The sequence below is a fragment of the Doryrhamphus excisus genome, linkage group LG18 (assembly GCF_037039965.1).
Source record: "Doryrhamphus excisus strain RoL-2023G ecotype Guam linkage group LG18, RoL_Dexc_Guam_v1.1, whole genome shotgun sequence".
NCBI classification, from domain to species: Eukaryota; Metazoa; Chordata; class Actinopteri; order Syngnathiformes; family Syngnathidae; genus Doryrhamphus; species Doryrhamphus excisus.
Window position 1 is genome coordinate 10,155,405 of NC_136374.1, and position 13,098 is coordinate 10,168,502.

The 13,098-nt window shown below is 44.3% G+C and overlaps 1 protein-coding gene across 2 annotated transcripts in view; it reads left to right on the plus strand.

Moving 5' to 3' along the window:
- trim62.1 (tripartite motif containing 62, tandem duplicate 1) overlaps positions 1–12,536 on the plus strand; it is a 33,300-nt gene extending 20,764 nt beyond the window's left edge. For both annotated transcript variants that reach the window (XM_078798624.1, XM_078798625.1), the window contains 4 exons: positions 3,227–3,322; positions 5,549–5,805; positions 7,294–7,409; positions 10,957–12,536. In XM_078798624.1, the coding sequence (XP_078654750.1) occupies positions 3,227–3,322; positions 5,549–5,805; positions 7,294–7,409; positions 10,957–11,507 (1,020 nt within the window). In that variant the 3' untranslated portion in view covers positions 11,508–12,536. The remainder of the gene's footprint in view (positions 1–3,226; positions 3,323–5,548; positions 5,806–7,293; positions 7,410–10,956) is intronic.
- Positions 12,537–13,098: the final 562 nt, after the last annotated feature.

A 13,098-nucleotide genomic window follows, 5' to 3' on the forward strand; every position in this document is an offset into this window, starting at 1 on the left:
GTAGCATGTTTTGTTTGCCCCTTCATCACATTGAGCGCTCTCTTATACCCTGAAGGAGCTGCTGGAGAGCATATTAAAGCTGGCTTCAGTATGGAAGATTTGAGGGATTTGTGTTGGCTTTCAAAGCAGGGCCACAGGGAGAGAGTTTGCAGCATGCACTTTTAGACGCTATAAATAATGAATAAAGCCCCCGCAACATTGAAGATGGAGTGACGACGGGCATTGGAATTGACATGTTTCATCTGGGAACTTGAGCTGCTTAAATTGAACTTGAAAAAAAATGTCTGCAGGTTAGATTTATTCATACAACTACCTGAATAATTGTGAATACATCAGATCTCTCTATTTCATAGGAGTTATTTTATAAATAAATGAAAATTTCAATTTATTGTCATTTGAATCCAAGAGATTATATTTCTCCCAGCATCTACACTTCAGATATGTGTTGTAATCAACTTTTTCTCTGGAGCTTTCTGCTACAAAAACATCTCATCTAAAAAAAACCAAAAAAAACAAAAAAAAACATCTGCAGGATGCGGAGGAGTTTGGTCGCCTTTAAATTTCTGCATGAGGATTTTAATTTTGTTTTGCATGAGTTGAAAACAGGGTTGCACGGTGATCTTGTGGTTAGCACGCAGACCTCACAGCTAGGAGACCAGGGTTCAATTCCACCCTTGGCCATCTCTGTGCGGAGTGTGCATGTTCTCCCTGTGCATGCGTTGGTTTTCTCCTGGTACTCCGGTTTCCTCCCACATTCCAAAAACATGCTAGGTTAATTGGCGACTCCAAATTGTCCATAGGTATGAATGTGAGTGTGAATGGTTGTTTGTCTATATGTGCCCTGTGATTGGCTGGCGACCAGTCCAGGGTGTACCCCGCCTCTCACCCGAAGACAGCTGGGATAAGCTCCAGTACCCTCGTGAGGATAGCGGTAGAAAATGAATGAATGAATTAATGAATTCCAAAAACATGCTAGGTTAATTGGTGACTCCAAATTGTCCATAGTAGGTATGAATGTGAGTGTGAATGGTTGTTTGTCTATATGTGACCTATATGTGTGATTGGCTGGCCACCAGTCCAGGGTGTACCTCTCGCCCAAAGACAGCTGGGATAGGCTCCAGCACCCCCGCGCCCCTAGTGAGGATAAGCGTTAGAAAATGAATGAATGAATGAATTCCAAAAACATGCTAGGTTAATTGGCGACTCCAAATTGTCCATAGGTATGAATGTGAGTGTGAATGGTTGTTTGTCTATATGTGCCCTGTGATTGGCTGGCGACCAGTCCAGGGTGTACTTCTTGCCCGAAGACAGCTGGGATAGGCTCCAGCACCCCCCACGATCCTTTGTGAGGATAAGCGGTAGAAAATGAATGAGTTGAAAACAGTTACAACAGTGACTATGCCGCTCAAAATGTTTGCTTGGTCCTGGCTGGGTTATGGTGGTGACACACCCTAAATTAAAAGCTCTTATTCATGTAGTGGCAACATTGTGGGGGGAAAAAAGCACATGGAGTTGATTTCATAGACATTCTGGCCTTTTTAATAGACCAATCATATGCCCTCTCGACCAGTCAGTCCCACATTTTGCGGTATAGTAGCGCATTTTCTCGGGCCAATTTTATCAGCTCCCGTCTTCACTCAGAGTGTGGGAGTGGCCTTTGACTCCCTGCACATAAGCCAGTGCGATGATGAGGCGGTCGAGGTTTCCGAGCCTGCAGCACTCCCCCCCTCCATCATTAACATGAAGAGTCACGCTCACCACCACTAGCCCGCCCCACCCTGTAATGGCAGCCATTTGTTGTCCTCTCCTCATGTCCTTGAGAGGAGAAAATGCAGCATCTTTTGGAATCATTTACAGCAAGCTGTTGCACTCAGGGGTGTTTTGCAACAACACACACTGATGAATAATAGCATGTATGCTTTTCTCCCCCTGTTGCCATTAGACTCTTTAAATTGTTATTGTCAGCAGAGATGTATTCAAGTATTTATTTCAGCTGAGTAGCTGCTTGTTATATATTTTTCTTCCCCCCCAGTCCCCTTAGCTGACAGTTCCATTTGGGGGATTTTTGCTGCCTTTGGTGTTTGAAGGGAAGTGACACCTGAGCAAAGCGACAAGATGTCAAGATTTCCTTGACTGTGGCTTTGAAATAGATGACGCCTGCTTTTGTTGCATTTGTTTCACCCTGAATTAGAGCCAGTTGATTAAAAGTTGCTGAGGTGGGCTAACGTTGGCTATGATTTCATTTTCATAAGGGACAAGTGTACAGCATTTGGGATGGGAGTACACAGTATCGGAGGTGGGATTACACGGTCTCAGATGTGGGAGTACATAGGGGACTATATGATGTCGACCGATTATCGACTGGGATGAAATTTGGAATTTTAACGTATATCATTATCGGCCTTTATTTAAATCCGAAGGACCGATATCCCATTGGTATCCTGCTGGCAGGCTTTCTTCTGCAAATAGATGGTTGATTGTTTGTATCTGTTGACTGTATGTGTTTTATGTCGTATTGTTTGGTACATGAACTGCACACGCTGATGCTCTGCACAAATGAAGTTCCTAGCGGATAAATAAAGTTCTTAAGTAAGTACTTGGATAAATGAGTCTGTTCCTTTAGACTACTGTGTCAAATGGTTGGTAAGCCAAGGCCGAAACATCATGAAATAGCACTTTGCATTAAATAAGACTGTACTGATCCAGAAAACACCAACCAGGTGTTAATTAAAAAATGAAAGAACATCTGCTGATCCCAGATGTGCATGCATGCTCAAGCTTACAGTATCTGAGTGAAACGGCATTTTATGTGACAGCAGAGCCTTGTTTCTTGCGTGTGGCGACCTTAGAAGGGCTGAGGCATGGCGCAAGTTCTCCCAGCACGAGCCCGACGGGAGACTAGACCCAGTTTCCTTCTGACGCAGCCCGATGTCTCCCGGGATTTCATGCATTTCATGTTTTGGCTCTCCTTCTGCATTCTTGTTGTGTAGCCGAAGCTTTTAATCTGCACAGGGAAGCAGACCGAGCAGTAACAACAAACAATACAAACTTGTATAAACAGAGCAGCGTGTGGCTGAGATAAAGCGACTGATTAGCATTTCTGCGCGGAGCGATCCATTTGCAGCAAGATAGGAGCGGATCAAATGAAAATGAAATTCAGCCATCCGTGCTTCTAATGTTGTATTACCCTGACCTGCTGCTGCTTGTGGTTGGCCTGTGTTTGCAGAGGGAGATGAAGGAGCAGCTGGCCACCCTGCAGGACAGCGAGAAGGGTCACACCGAGGCCCTGCAGCTCTTGCAGAGACAACTCACCGAGACCAAGGTACTGCAGCATTTTTGTCTCCTTAAATCACATCAAATTCTCGTGGCGACGTTGGACGAAATAATCTGTCCAGTTGTCTATGAATATTGACGTTTTATGCAGATAAGCACTGTCTGTTGGAGAGCAACCTCCGCTTGTTGTCACAGCAGTTTTATTCATTCATTCATTTTCTACCGCTTTTTCCTCACGAGGGTCCCGGGGGTGCTGGAGCCTATCCCAGCTGTCTTCGGGCGAGAGGCGGGGTACACCCTGGACTGGTCGCCAGCCAATCACAGGGCACATATAGACAAACAACCATTCACATTCACATTCATACCTATGGACAATTTGGAGTCGCCAATTAACCTAGCATGTTTTTGGAATGTGGGAGGAAACCGGAGTACCCGGAGAAAACCCATGCATGCACGGGGAGAACATGCAAACTCCACATAGAGATGACCAAGGGTGCAATTTAACCCTGGTCTCCTACCTGTGAGGTCTGCGCACTAACCACTCGACCACCGTGCCGCCCCGTCAAAGCAGTTTATTGAGCAAAAAATCCGCCAACATATTGACGAAATCAAAGTTATTTGACCACTGACAGAGCTACGCAGAAGACTGCAAGATACCACATGACTGAGCAGCAGTCACTGTTTAGTCAGCCTTGAAATTTGGCACCAAACCCTATTATTCTCGGATTTGTAGACTATATCTATCTTTGTTTATTTTCATGTGCGTCAGTGCTTGTGCTTTCCCGGAGTTGAGGAAAGATAGTCTGAACAAGTGATGGTAGAAGCACCATCCAGTAATACACATTCAGTTCCAAACTTTCCTTTATCTGAGGCACATTATCCAAACAGGCGGCACGCCGTCGAGTGGTTAGCATGCAGGCCTCACAGCTAGGAGACCAGGGTTCAATTCCACACTCGGCCATCTCTGTGTGGAGTTTGTATGTTCTCCCCGTCCATGCGTGGGTTTTCTCCGGGTACTCCTGTTTCCTCCCACATTCCCAAAAAAAACATGCTAGGTTAATTGGCGACTCCAAATTGTCCATAGGTGTGAATGGTTGTTTGTCTATGTGTGCCCTGTGATTGACTGCCAACCAGTCTAGGGTGTACCCCGCCTCTCGCCTGAAGACAGCTGTGATAGGCTCCAGCACCCCCGCGACCCTCTTGAGGAAAAAGTGGTAGAAAATGAATGAATGAATGAACATTATCCAAACATAAACATAAATAAACAAAGAAACTGACAAAACGAATGGCATTTTTCTAATGAACAAGCTTGAGCGACACCTATTACTGTCCATCATTCAAAAACACTATATTTTGCCTAATAGGATGATAGGAGACCTTGCAATAAATCCCCATAATAAATCTTTCCTTGTGAGTCGAAAATTCCCCTGACACACTTGAGTAAAGCGCTGAGATTGACGTACCTGTTGCAGCATCGCACCACTTCCCTTCAGATTGAGGCCAACCCGCCCTGTGGATGTGCCCCAACTGCAGGAACAGCCACTCGTCAGTGAAAATGCACTGATCTCATTAGATTTCCCTTCCATTTGCCCGAACTTCCTCTACTGTGTTTCCACCACCTCCACTCCTCCTTTTTCCTTCCTCGCCAAAGGGGCCTCCTTTTTCGTTTTCCCCTCAATGTGTCTCTCCAAATGTGACTAAGATGGAGGAGGAAGCAGCAGCCATTAAACTCTAATTTAAATGGCGCTACATTTTAAATACTTGGCTTGTTCGTATTCTGGAAGATCCTACACACACACACACAGTGGATTCACTTCCCACTTCACACTTCACACACTTGCCTGAAAGGTATCCTATCCAGTTTCCTGTCTCCATGGGCTGCAGACACCTACCTGCTCAGTTCCATAGTCAGCAAGACTGATTGTCAGGCCTGCTGCATCCTCCCACTCCACTCTTCAACTAGCTAGGAGGGCTGAGACGCCGTCTACTCCTAATGTCATAACTGTCATACTCCTTGAGAAATTGTCACATTTAATAGGTTTCCACAGAGAATATACAGTACCAGCCGCCACTCTGGAGGGAATTTTTAGGGCTGCGGAAATTAAATTTCAGATGAACATTCCTAAAACTGCACGAGGAGAGCTTAATGCTCACAGAAATAATAATTTGCATGCAGAAGTGGGTCAGAAACATTGTAGTTTAAGTACAAAGCTATAGGATTCTGGTCCTTTTTGTAAAACTGATGGGTCCTTGCATCTTTTTTTTTTTTTTTTAGTCCTCAGCCAAAGGTCTCCGGGCGACCATCGGAGACGCCTTTGAGCGCCTCCACCGCTTTCTGCGCGAGCGTCAGAAGAGCATGCTGGAAGAGCTGGAGATGGACACAGCACGCAAGCTCACCGATATCGAGCACAAGATCCAGCGCTACAGCCAGCAGCTACGCGACGTCAAGGAGGGCATCCAGATCCTGCAGGAGCGCCTCGATGAGACGGGGCGGCACGACTTCCTGGAGGGGGTGGCCATCACATCTGAAAGGTAAGAGAATCTGCTGTGGTAGCAAAAGAGAATACACCCACGTGTTTCAAGAAAAAATTTATTATATCTTCTCAAGGCACAATAGAAATGAACCTAAGGTAGACTTGAGTGTAGTGGGTTCCCTAGTTTGCACACTTAGATTGCAGCAAGTAAACCTCGTGGGGAGCAATGCAAGTTAATGAAGTAGAAATTAGGAGGGGAATAAGATGATTGCAAAGCAAAATACCACAACCCACGCATGGGAATATTCCGGCTTCAAACCAGATAAGCAAAGAGAGCCCATTAACTCTGATGGACTGACAAACATATCCACCTGAGCCAATTTTTCCATCTGGGGGGGAAAAAAGGAAAAAAACAACACATTGAGATGTAGAGCCTTCGTCCCGACAGTCAACACTCACTGACACGTTTAATCAGCAAAGTAAATACTAACGGAGTGCGCAAAATGGAGTACGTTCACAGGATGTGTAATTTGGTACGTCACAAGGTAATTGCAGCATACTGCTCCTTAACACAGTTGGAAATGCCACAAATGTTTAACAGAAATTCATTCATTCATTTTCGACCGCTTATCCTCACGGGGGTCATGGGGGTGCTGGAGCCTATCCCAGCTGTCTTCAGGGCGAGAGGCGGGGTACACCCTGGACTGGTCGCCAGCCAATCACAGGGCACATATAGACAAACAACCATTCACACTCACATTCATACCTATGGACAATTTGGAGTCGCCAATTAATCTAGCATGTTTTTGGAATGTGGGAGGAGAAAACCCACATATGCACGGGGAGAAGACGGTACAAATTATTATTATTATAGTATTTGTGGTTTATTTGGCGCCAAAAAATGTTGACAATAATATCATTTAGTCTCCATTTATAAACACTGATGTTAAAAATAACAAATTGTTTTGTGACTCGGTTAAATAAAAACCTTAGCTTGGCTGGTTATATTTGTTCATTGTACCCTTCTTAACATTAATGTTCAAATCTTGTCTTGTCTTATTGTCAATGAGACCCAATCTCGGATGTCATCTCATCTCATGAACTGGGTGTCTCGTGACAGGCCTACTGACTACGCTAAAGTATATTCAAGTTTACTTTCTATTGTACTGTCTCATAGAACGTCGGCTGAAATCTATGGGGTGTACTTTTTTTTTTTGCAACAAGTTGAGATAATCCCTAAACAGATGGGGATTTGGTTCTAAAAAGCAGGCGTCGTGTTTAATCTGGATGTGGTTTATAGAGGACATTTTAATTGAACTCTTTAACATTTTCATGCAAGAGCATGAGATGAGATATTGAGCCATGGCGCCATGAAAACACCATCAGGTCATTTTCTTGCTTGTTGAACAACTACAGGAAATAAATATGTATAAGAATACGGAGTCCCACATTTCAACCCCATTTAGGAGATTAATACAGAGAGGCGCTGTATTATTAAGTGACAAATCAACTAATTGAGGCTACCATTGATCTCTTCCTGTGGCAGAATCAAAGGGAAGATACATGAGACCAATCTGACGTACGAAGATTTCCCCACATCCAAGTACATGGGACCACTGCAGTACACCATATGGAAGTCACTCTTCCAGGATGTCTCTCCAGGTAGGTGGTATTTTGCAAGTTAAGTAGCGGCATACCTTAGGGGTATGTTTCCACTATGTGGTGCAGTTCAGAGAGTCACAGTATGGTACGGTTTGGAGCAGTAAACCAGATGTCAACAATAGCCACGTATACATGGACACAAATATTCCAATTCCATTTGGTTTATTTGCTCAAACGGAAAGAATGTAACTTTTGTATACACCTCATTCCGAAAGAAAAGCGCCAATCCGTATGAATATATAATCGGATTCACAGGGGTAGAATATTCCTTTCCCCAATCCGATTGAGGTATCTTGTACACGCTCAAACGGAAAGTTGTCAGACTGCGTTGTTCTTCGTGGTGTTTTTCTTCTTCTGTTGTTAATTGGCAAGCAGATTTTGTGTGCATTATCGCCATCTGTGGAACAGAATCTAAACCCTTCTCTACGCCATTCACAAGTCCAGTTTTATTAAAAAAGAAAATACATATCTATATAAAACATGTGCCGAGCTTAATTATAAAATATTAGCAAGATTGAAGTTTATCTTTTCTTGTTCCCGGGTGCGTTCTTTCAGCGAATGCTGAGATATGACGTAACACGCAGCTCGAGAAGTTCTTTGATTTAAAAAAAATGGAGGCGAGCAATCGGTGCTGGACTGCTGCGGAAAGTTTGTTTTTGATTCCAACTAAATTTCTAGACTGGACGAAGGAAAAACTGGCAATACGGAGTTATTCCAACAAGTGAAAGAAAAACTCGAGGAAGTCGGTATCACGGGATGTTGGTGTTTACGTTTTACTGCGCATGCCCCATTGACTATTCTGGTTGATTATAGTGGCGCATGTAGACACGCGATTGGAATATTCCTTTCCATGTATACCATGAAATGGTATTGGGAAAGATTCCATATGGAAAGAGAAAAACTCCTCATGTAAACGTGGCTAATGTAAGGAATTTGATATCATCTTTAAACTCCCCCATTTGGTACTCTACCGTTGTTGTTGATAAGCAAAAAATTAAGGTTTATTATGGCATCCAACAAGTGTTAGGTTGAAAATAGCCAGAATGCATGACAAACAGCTATTCCTGACCACTACCAGTAGCGGTCCAAGCCAAACGGCCACCATGCCCCTCCTTCTCCTTTCGTCAAACAGTGCCGAGAGGAGCTCTGCCATCCTCCATCAATCACTGATACTGTAGCAGAAGATGATGATTTCAATAATGTGCAGAGGAATTTTTGTTCCTCCCTCCCATCAGTCCTCCCATTTCAACTCGCTGCCATGATGAGAAGGAGGCCAGGCATTATTACAAACTGCAGTTTTTTTCCCCCCCTTACTTCCCTCTCCTTGACTGTCAGCCAAATGGAACAATTGGTTCCAATCCATCAGCAGCGGTTTGCCAGAGACGATACAAAGACGTTCTCTACCAACATCCTTCAATCCCTCACCGGGTTTAGACGCTGAGAAACGAGTGGTGTTGTCAGCGTGAGGCTATTGTTTATAACAAACGCCAAAAACATCACTCCAAAATGGCCAAGGCGTGCAAACACTTCACCTTACTATGCCCTTTTTAGCTAGCTTCCTGCTTCTATTTTGTATGCTATTACTAAAATGGTTGGGCATTCTCACCTTATGGAGAGCTCAGCACAGCTATGATCGCCTCCTCCAGCTCTTGCAGTCCTTTTTGTGAGTTCACCCTTCCCCAAGTTCACCCTTTGCCGATGAGCATCCTTGATGGTGCACACTGACCATTAAAAATGTAAAGTCGTGTTGAAACCGCTATTTTTAGTTTGAGTTTTAGGAATAATTGGAACCCTTAAGAGATCATAGGGACATTTTGGTTGTGTGGAATTAATAGATTATTATTTAACAATTAACACATAACTAAAATGGCAAAGCAAAGTATTTGTTCCCATCAACAAAAATTGTCCTATTGGAGATCATTGAAACGCTAAATCTGAATTTATCTTGACTTGAAGGAATGCAGCTTTTCTAAGTCATTCACTACCAAATACGTATTTATACGTCTTTTGCATTTTTTTTGTAGGAGAGGCACAAAGAGTTGCAACTCTACAATAGAAGAAAGCATGTTTGATTCCATTTTATGCTGATAAACAGAACTGGCAGATGTGCATTTTATAAGAGCACCGCCTGCCTTGTAAAAAGAGCAGGAAGTGAATTGAAGGGAAATTATAATGCATACATACATGTGAACACACAGTTCAAATTGTAAATAGTACATTGTTATATTTCTATTACATGCTGATGTAATACTGATGTTACATGCATCAGATTACAATTGAATGCATCCCATAATCACTTCACAGTTCCACATGTCCAAAAGGAGTAGGAAGAAGCAAAGCTTATTAAATCCTACCCCTCCATCTGGTACTTTTACAATCAGTAACATTTGTTCACTTCCTGCTTTCTTAACATAGTTTAAGTTTTTTTTTTTTTTTTTTTTTTAATTTTTGTCCCGTACCAAAGTAGGAGGTGATATGACCATCCAATGACATAATGGGTACCATAGTAAGTGTCAATATAGTGAAATGTATAGCACATCATGACTGGTTCAAGACTCTTCATCCTTGTATTTAGCAAACATCAACTGCTTGTATTGTTTCTTGAATTGGCTCATCGTTGTGCATTGTTTGAGGGTCTTACTCAATCCATTCCATAGTTTGATTCCACATACTGAAATGTTATGGCTTTTTAACGTAGTCCTAGCATATAAGTGTTTCAAATGTAGTTCTTCCCTGAGATCATATTTCTCCTCTCTTGTAGAGAAGTATTGGATGACATTTTTAGCTAATTGGTTATTTTTAGCCTTATGCATTATTTTAGCTGTTTGAAGATGAACTATATCAGCAAGTTTAAGTAATAAGGAGTTAGTATGTTCTCTGTAGGCGGCATTATGAATTATCATTACTACCCTAAAAGTCAAAGTAGCAGTGAATTAAAAGTGCAATACAAATTGCAACTGTAGAGGAAGCCCTAAAGCAGCAAAGCAGCAACCAAACCTGCGTACATTTCAAAGATCCATCCGTCTGTGCATCCATCCATCCATCCATCCATCCATCTTCTACCGCTTATCCGAGGTCAGGTCGCGTGGACAGCATCCCTGGCCACTTCGTCCAGCTCCTCCCGGCGGATCCCAAGGCATTCCCAGGCCAGTTGGGAGACGTAATCTCTCCAACATTGTCCTGGGTCTTCCCCGAGGTCTTCCCTGAACACCTCCCCAGGGAGGCGTCCAGGGGGCATCCTAACCATATGCCCAAGCCACCTCATCTGGTTCCTCTCAATGCGGAGGAGCGGCGGTTCTACTTAGAGTCTATCCCGGATGACAGTGCTTCTCAATTTGTCTCTAAGGGAGAACCCAGCCACCCTGCTGAGATATTTTTAATATTTAAAGAAAAACACAGCCTGCATTTCATCTTAATCGTATTTGCAGAATTTAAAAATACATCTGAACAATCATGGACCATAAATGTCCCCCAGGCCGCACTTGGGACACCCCTGCCCTAGCGCAGAAGGACACCACAATAAACTCTTGTTGTTTGTAATCATTAGTGCCTGCTGCGCTGACCCTTGACCCCATCACCGCCCACCAAAGACTCATCCTGTCGGACGACTGCACCATCGTTGCGTACGGCAACCTCCACCCGCAGCCCCTGCAGGACTCGCCGCGTCGCTTTGACGTGGAGGTATCCGTCCTGGGCGCCGAGGGCTTCGCATCGGGCGTGCACTACTGGGAAGTGATGGTATCGGAGAAGACCCAGTGGATGATCGGCGTGGCCAGCGAGACGGTCAGCCGCAAGGGCAGCATCCAAATCCAACCCGGCCGCGGCTTCTACTGCATCGTCATGCACGACGGCAACCAGTATAGCGCTTGCACCGAGCCGTGGACCCGCCTGAACGTGAAGAGTAAGCTGGAGAAGGTAGGCGTCTACCTGGACTACCCGAAAGGTCTGCTCATCTTCTACAACGCAGACGACATGTCCTGGCTTTACACCTATCGGGAGAAATTCCCTACCAAGGTCTTCCCTTATTTCAGTCCGGGTCAGAGCCACGCCAACGGAAAGAACGTGCAGCCGCTGCGAATCAACACAGTGCGCCTTTAAGACCTGGACTATGACAACAAAGATGTCCGGGAAATCTGTTCAACATCTTAACGTTTCTTGTGACTTGTGAAGATCTTTTAATGCGAGGATGGCGCGAGATAGGAGGGAATTGCTGCTTCTCGTCCATTTTGAAGCAATGTGACAGTGAATGTTACACGGAACATGACGATGTCATCATGTTCTCCCCTCCTATGTCCACCCTGGACCGGCCACCCTAGAGCCAGAAGCCGGAGTCCACATCCTTATTTACCAACCCAGTCCTTCCCTTTTGGAGCCGTGCACCCCCAGTCGCCCACAGACAATGCTGCTATTGGTGGAGAAAGGACCTGGTTCTAATATACGTAGTACATGTCATGTGACACATTGGTGGCGCCCCCTATGGGTTGTGGTCTAATTGCTATTACTATACTGATATCCTCAAGCTTTTACAGTCTATCCTCAATATTTGCTGGGTTGCATCTTCCGATTCTCAATTTTAACACAAACAGGATGTCATCAAAGCCACTGTCTCACGGTGCAACCAAAAATAACCCAGATACGAGTAACACACGTGGAACTGCATAGACACGTACTAATACACATGCAGTACACGACTATTTTAAACTAATGTATATACCCGCAAGGTACAAGGTATGTTTGGTAGCTTCATATTTGGGAAGTGTTGCTTCCCAGCATACCTTGCGGGTTATAAATTGGTATAAAATAGTATTGTTATTGCATGTATATTATTGGTGCGTCAGCCTGGATTTTTCCACGTGTTTTTGGTTGCACATTTGGGTTGATGATCTCCTTTCGGTTTGTGATGTACCATACGAGTAAGGAGGGGTGTAGATATCGATGAAGAACACCTCCAGGTGCAAGTTGGGGTTTGCATCAGACTATTTTCTGTGCAAATCACGGCAGGTTTTCCAACTTAAAGTCATGTTTTTATTAAAAATGGGCTAATTCGCAGGGTTGCAAATGCAATCTTCCATGCAGTCCTTCGGACCTGTGAGTTGTATTTGTCAGAAAAATGGCAGCACTTGGCGACACAGGGGTGCATGATTTGACACATCGTCAACCTTTTGTGTGCAGCGGTGTTCGTTTAAAAGTGTTTAAATGTCTACCCTTCCAACTGGTTTCTGACGCCACTAAACGATTATTGAGTCCAGGGTAGGTGCGAAAATGGTAATCCGTGTGCCAACGTTGACGACGATTCCCATGAGATTCACACGTATTTGTCCTCTCCACGTGCCTCCAAGCGCCGGGCTTTATCAGCACATGTCCTGCAGAATCTCCACTAAGAGCCTCTTGTCCTGCAGCCAAATCCAACATACTGGGAGATTTGTGTGTTTGTGTGTATGGTGGGGTGGACTGTGTGTGGGGGGGGGGGGGGGGGGGGTTAGCCACGTGGCACGGAGGTATATTTGCCTCGACTATCATTTCCAATCCAGCAACAATCCCATCTGGAGATCCGAGCACACGCCCCTTGCATCATACCAAAAAGCCTAAATAATGAAACGCCATGTTTGCACCTTTGTACCCGTCAGCTCCAGCAGGATGGGATTGGACGAGGGTCCATGTAAGGACATTCCAAATGTTTCTTTTCGTT